The sequence below is a fragment of the Microtus oregoni genome, unplaced genomic scaffold (assembly GCF_018167655.1).
Source record: "Microtus oregoni isolate MIOR12 unplaced genomic scaffold, Mior012 000160F_ref0000428, whole genome shotgun sequence".
In the NCBI taxonomy this organism is placed as follows: Eukaryota; Metazoa; Chordata; class Mammalia; order Rodentia; family Cricetidae; genus Microtus; species Microtus oregoni.
In genome coordinates this window covers 780,131-787,390 of record NW_024544815.1, presented here as the reverse complement: position 1 = coordinate 787,390, position 7,260 = coordinate 780,131, and the positions used below count along the sequence as shown (strand labels likewise).

Below are 7,260 nucleotides of genomic sequence, written 5' to 3'. Positions count from 1 at the left end.
AGTGTTGAAATTAATGTAATTTCTGTTTGATTATTCGGTCGTGGTGGTCAGGAAATAAAAGTACAGTTTCTGTTTACAGAACTTCAAATTTCCTCAAACAAATATCACTTGACATGAGTACTAACACAATATTAATTATGATAGTTGAACATTCAGAAATGAATTTAACAATTCTGCTGTGCTGCATATACATGCAAAACATATAAGAAATCCATTTTTGTAATTTTATGTGGTCCCATATATCAATAACTTAGTTTGTAATTTTTTTAGTGCTACCATGATGTCCTTATTTCTCAGTGTATATATGATTGGATTCAACAGTGGAATGAAAACGGTGTAGAAAAGAGACAGCAGCTTCCCCAAGTTTTCTGATTGATTTGATTTTGGTATTACATATGTTATAATAGCTGTTCCATAAAACAATACCACAACTATAAGATGTGATGAGCAGGTAGAAAAGGCTTTGGACCTTCCTCCAGCAGATGACAGATTTAGAATGTTGCAGATAATCTTGCTATAGGAGGCAATGATCAACAGAAATGGAACCATGATAAAAGCCACTGCAGCAACATAGATTGCTAAATTATTCACAAATGTGTCTCCACAAGCAAGCTTAAGTATAGGGGGGATGTCACAAAAAAAGTGATTAATTTTGTTAGATCCACAATAAGGCAAAGAGAAAATTTGATAAGTTTGCCCAGTCACAACTGGAATGATACTGACCCAGCAAGCAGCCACAAGCTGCACAGAGATCTTACCGTTCATGATTAGTGGATAGTTCAGAGGATTACAAATGGCCACATAACGGTCATAGGCCATGACTGTAAGTAGGAGGCACTCCATTCCTCCAAACATGATGACAAGACAGAGTTGTAAAGCACAGGAAAACAATGGAATAGTGCCTTTCTGTGTACAAAAATCCATGAGCATCCTCGGGATCGTGACTGTTACGTAGCAGATTTCCACAAAAGAAAAGTTGCTAAGAAAAAAATACATAGGGGTCTGTAGAGCAGGGTCAATTCTTGTTATTAGTATTATAATGCTATTGCAGAGAAGAGTAGTCAAATACATGAGCAAAAATATAACAAAAAGCATCCAATGGAGATAGGGAACATCAGAAAATCCTAAGAGAATGAATTCTCTAATTGTAATATTTGAATATTCTATTTTACTTTGCTCTTCATCTGTAGATAAAACAATTTCCATATGTTTGATGCATTTATTTTTCAAGTCCACAAATGTCTTATGTTGGCTGGATAAGATGAATGAATATATTTATGTATTTTTAAACATAATTTATGATAATTTTGCTTTTTAACTACAGCATAAAATTCTTAACATTCAAAAAGCACTAAGTATGTAGTTAAAATAAGCCTATGACATAAGATTTATTTTACTAGACTCAGCTATATTTCAACAAGGTTTTGAGATACATACGTTATAAATACAGGAACCCTGTAGGGAAATTATATCTTTGCACTTCTCCTTTGTTTTTCTATTAAGTTAGAAGCAAACTTTATTCCAGAAAAAAAAAATCTCCTTTAGTACACAAAGCTTATCAGCTACAGCTGTGACCACAGGTAGAGACGGGCTTTTGTAGCCTTAGCCATGGACAGTTTCCAAACTCTCCTTTGTCTGATGAAGCAAACATCAGACATGAACAAAAGAATTTTTACAATCTTGAGATGAAATTCAGATATAAATTACTTTAAAAAAATTTGTATTAACAGGGTTTTCTGGTTAAACTAGTGTTTGTATTTAGCCCATTGTTACTCTCTGGCATTCCTGATGGTGTTTACCAAAGCTCTCTAGTCCTCTAATATGGCCAGTTTTGCATAGCAGGGAAGAGAATGGGACAATGCACAACCAAAAAGTCACATACATTCTTTCATTTAAATGATAACTTAGATCACGTCAGTTGCTGGTCATGATTAACTGGGAGATATCTAAAAGCTGACCCTCAACATGCAGAGTGACTCTCAGTTTGCAGAGGGCCACTTAAACCTTGCAAACAGAGCTATGGGTTGTACAGTAAAGTAGTCCATTGTTAATAGTTAATTAGTGAGAATTTAGTACAACCTTTTTTGTTTCTGTGTTTGTAAATTACCTTTCCTTCATTTTTATCAATACAAAGTTTTTAAATTCACAGATTTTATTTGAAGATTTTCTTTAACTCTTATTCAAAAGAAGGTCTTATATCTTTCTTTGTGAATTCCACAGGTTGTTATACTGAGTACAAAGGAAGTTAAATCCATGGTTATATGGTTGCAACTTTCAGTTTTGAGCTTGCTACCTTGAAGAGCAGAGTTCACAACTCCATAAATGCAAGATAATGCCTAGTGGTTGGGGAAGCCCTAGTAAGATTCCACGATTTAAAGACAGACAGGGACTACACTAAGCTAATGTCTGGACTAGCCATCTCATTGAGTTCTGGGATTCTCTGTGACATCATAAGTCAGCAAGTTAAGTAGAAAAGCAATTGTGAATTATTCCTTGCATCAAAAGCTGAACTCTGCAAGCATGCATACCCATAGATATTAGGAAAAACAAAGAAAAAAGAAAGCAAAAGGAAATCACATTAAAATAAGAAATGAAAAAAAAATCTACCAATGTCAATTTTCTTGAAGCAAATTTTTATTATATAAAAATTCTTATAATATTGCTTTGTATGATCATTCACTGTGATAATTATTATAAACATGACCACTAGAATGTTCTTATCTAACTTTTTACTTTAAAACTATCTTATTTCCATTTTCATGGCAGATTTTCCTGTTATGTTATTCACTGATAAAATATGTATGTTTTGTATAACTTTTCTTCTTTAGTATTTATGTAAAAACTGGATCTTTCACCAACTGTCTTGGTGATTGTTCAACGTACATTAATATGAGCAAAAATAACTGACAAAATTAAATGAATCTCTCTTATTGATTAGCTTTTTTTGTATAATTGGAAGAAATCAACAAATCTAATGACTCTTTCTAAATAGTTGTTCTTTAATAGCACATGGTAAGTATTTAGATATTTCCTATCCTAGTATTCCATTTGCCTTCTAGATTCATTCAATGATTCATTTAAATTACAAGATCGAAGAAGCTGAATTTATGGATCAGCATTAATACCACAGACTGCTCTTCCAGATGACCTAGGTTCCATTCTGAGAACTCACAAGGTGACTCACTAGCATCTGTAATGTTAACTTCAAGAAATCTGATATAATCTATTGACCTCCACAGACACAAGCCATTCATGTGGCCCATAGGCCTACAAGCAAAGAGTCATTAAAAATATAGTAAATTAAAATTTAAAAAAATAAATTGATAGATACATATGATCTCATGCTCTTGTATTATTAAATTTCTCTGTGCTCACTTTCAATATGTATGCAATCAGTTCTCTTACCAACAGCATAATTAGCACAATTTGACAAATATCTAACTTAAATTACCACAAATTGACTCCCAATGCTAAGATAAGAAATATCTAAATACTTATAATGTGCTGTTAAAGAACATTAGAAAGTGTCATTAGATTCATTAATTTATTCCAATTATACAGAAGAGTAGAGTTATGTGAGACCTGCTTAATGGGTAGATTTTCAGAGTAAGACTTAATCTGTGGTATTTTAAGATCATCTTGACCTAGAAGGTCAGAGTTACCTTTGGTTAATAGTGTAAGGAAAGCACTTGATCTTACCTCTACACATCCACTTGAAATCAGCAGTGAAAGTAAATGGAAATTTTATCTTTTCTATTTTGTATGTTCTTGCTTTCCTCAGGCAGTTGCACTGATTCCACTATAATCATTTTGGTTCCAGATAGGGACTGTTATTTAATAAGGACCATCAAACCCCTGGGGAACATTTCTCCTGTGCATCAAATTAATTTTAGGATACTATTCATAATTAATTTCTGGGAAACTGATATTAATCAAATTTATGTTCTTCTATCATCAAAATATCAGAATACTTTTATACTACTGACTATAGGTTTTTACAGTATTACTTTTTGGATCTAGAAATCACAGTTGTTGCTCCCTCCTCAGCAGTCAAACAATTTAAAGACAGCTCAAAAACATAAAGTATTCAGATTCTCTGAGTATTTTCCATCTTTTCATGAAAGTTAAGCCAGAGCAGATGGGAACTGGGATCACTAGTTTTCCTGAACCCAGATGGTTAGGTTTGGGATCCAGTTCCTAGAGCTAGAATTCTAATCCCAGCTCTGGCTTTGGTTGGTGGATCTCAGGCAAATGGCCTTTTTGTAAATTCATGCCCCAAAATGTGGGCACCAAAATGAAGCTTGGTTAATAAAACACTAAAACACTGAGAGAGAGGGAATTTGGGGATCAAACTGAAAGTCAGAAAAGCAAAACAGTCAAACACTGATTCTTACCTCAAACTCAGTCTGGAAATGGTGATCCTGCCTTTAGGAATCTCACATTGAGACTGTCTGAGTAATGTATCCTATTTTAAAATCTTCTCTAGCTGGGTGTTGGTGGCGCATGCCTTTAATCCCAGCACTCAGGAGGCAGAGGCAGGCGGATCTCTGTGAGTTCGAGGCCAGCCTGGTCTAAAAGAGCTAGTTCCAGGACAGGAACCAAAAGCTACAGAGAAACCCTGTCTCGAAAAAAAAAAAAACCCTAGGACTGGGATTTAGGGCATGCACCTTTGGTATTAAAGTTATGAACCTTTTGGTTATTTGGCAAACTGATGTGGTTACTGGGATTATAGTTATGTGTTACCATTTCCTGTTACCATTAACAGTGGAACTGTTTTACTCTGTAATCTTTAGGCAAGCTTTATTTATTGACATATAATGAGATATCACTATACAGGGAGAACTTCTCTTTGGCATTATCTTACTGTATACAAAGTTTCCTTGTGCTTGCCACAGGAATTGTGACATTATTTTTACATTATTTTTTATCTGGTGACAGAAATAGTTTATTTATATAAATATTGGTACATGATATGTTTTCTCATATACCTTTTAATAAAATATGAAAAGCTGCTGGAGACAATTTTGTATAGTTATTGATTATTACTTTAAGGAGAGCAACCCAACTCATATGTCTGTATTGACCCTACCAACAATAGTAATGAGTGCATAAAAGTAGCTTCCTTTTTTATCCTTTCTTCATAAATATAATATTGATATTAATATCATCTATATATTTATACTGAATCTATAAAAGTGGTATTTTCACACTCTTTTAAGGATATTATATTCCCAACTCATTTGACCAGTTATAATATAGTTATAAGATTTTTTTAGTAACAAAACTTCATTTTCTGTTTTATTATTTTTTCATTGGATAACTCTTTGTTGTTATCATTTGCTAAAGCATCACATGTATTTTGTATATATTTTGTTTTATTTTTAAGACATTGTTTCTCATGTATTCTCAGCAATCCTGGAATTTGTTCTGTAGAACAGGCACTGGCCTTGAACTCAGGGATTCTCCTGCTTCCCTCTTCTTAGTACTGGAATTAAAAGCAGAGGTATTTTGTATAATCATTGACAAATGTTTCATTTAGCACAGGTTTTCATTTCTTTCATGTCTTATTTAGGATTGAGTTGGTAATACGAACACTTACTTTTTTTAAATTTATTAAAAATTTCCACCTCCTTCCCTCCTCCCATTTCCCTCCCCTTCCCCCCACTTCCCTCCTCCTTCCTCTCCAGTCCAAAGAGCAGTCAGGGTTCCCTGCCCCGTGGGAAGTCCAAGATCCACTCCCTCTTCATCCAGGTCTAGGAGGGTGAGCATCCAAACAGACTAGGCTCCCACACAGCCAGTACATGCAGTAGGATCAAAACCCAGTGCCATTGTCCTTGGCTTCTCAGCCAACCCTCATTGACCGCCACGTTCAGAGAGTCCGGTTTGATCACATGCTCCATCAATCCCAGTCCAGCTGGCCTTGGCGAGCTCCCATTAGATCAGCCCCACTGTCTCAGTGGGTGGACGCACCCCTCACAGTCCTGACATCCCTGCTCATGTTCTCCCTCCTTCTGCTCTTCATTTGGACATTGGGAGCTCATTCCAGTGCTCCAATGTGGGTCTCTGTCTCTATCTCCATCCATCTCGAGATGAAGGTTCTATGGTGATATGCAAGATATTCATCAGTGTGGCTATAGGATAGGGCCATTTCAGGCTTTCTCTCCTCAGCTGTCCAAGGAACTAGCTGGGGACATCTCTTTGGACACCTGGGAACTCCTCTAGAGACAAGTCTCTTGCCAACCCTAAAATGGCTCCCTTAATTAAGATATATACTTCCCTGCTCCCATATCCACCTTTCCTCCATCCCAAGCATCCCATTCCTCAAAGCTCTCCCCATTCTTCCCTTCTTAATTTTCTCTCCCCATCTCCCCTTACCCCCATCCCACCCCCACCCCCGAGCTCCCAATATTTGCCAGGCAACCTTGTCTACTCCTATTATCCAGGAGGATAACTATATGTTTTTCTTTGGGTTCACATTCTTATTTAGCTTCTCTAGGATCACGAATGTCCTTTTTTTTTTTCAAAATAATTAGAATATGAAATGTCCTGCAAATAAGTTTTATTTATATTTTAATGCTCTCAACACTATTGAGATCTGTTTCCATGAGTCTATTAAAACCAACATTCTATTATATACAGGATGTTATGTCCAGCAATGCTCTTAACCACTGAGCTATCTCTCCTGCCTTTCCCTTCTGTTGTCAGTAGAGGGAACCAGACCTCACTGCAGATGGTTGTGAGCCATTATGTGGTTGTCAGGAATCGAACTTCTGACCTTTGGAAGGGCAGCCAATGCTCTTAACCACTTAGCTATCTCTCCAGCTCTTCTTTCTGTAGCCAAAAGAGGTTGCCTTGGCCTTGAGGATCAGAGGATAAGGTTTTCACCTGTTGGCCCACTTGACTGTTGGTGCTAAGCCTCCTGGGTGCTATTGTATAAAGGGCTTCTTACCAGTGAGTAGAGGTGCATATCTCTGTCTCTCTGTCTGTGTGTTTGTGTATTTTAACCTCTAGCCCCTTGCTCCTAGCTCACAAACTGTATGGTAGCACATAGAGTGCAGACAGGCATTATGTGCTGCTCACCTGGTCTTGATTTAATTTGGGTATTTGGATTTTATCTAAAAACAAGTCCATCTCTTTTACATTTTCCAACTTTGTCACATATAGGCTTTTTAACAAGACCCAATGATTCTCTGAATTTCCTCAGTGTCTGTTGTTATGGCTCCGTTTTCATTTTTGATCTCATTATTTTGCGTGTTCTCT

At 36.2% G+C, this 7,260-nt stretch overlaps 1 protein-coding gene across 1 annotated transcript; it reads right to left on the bottom strand.

Moving 5' to 3' along the window:
- Positions 1–225: 225 nt before the first annotated feature.
- On the bottom strand, positions 226–1,206 carry LOC121445140 (olfactory receptor 10AG1-like). The gene has a single exon (XM_041647147.1). The coding sequence runs from the start codon at positions 1,204–1,206 to the stop codon at positions 226–228; it is 981 nt and encodes a 326-aa protein (XP_041503081.1).
- Positions 1,207–7,260: the final 6,054 nt, after the last annotated feature.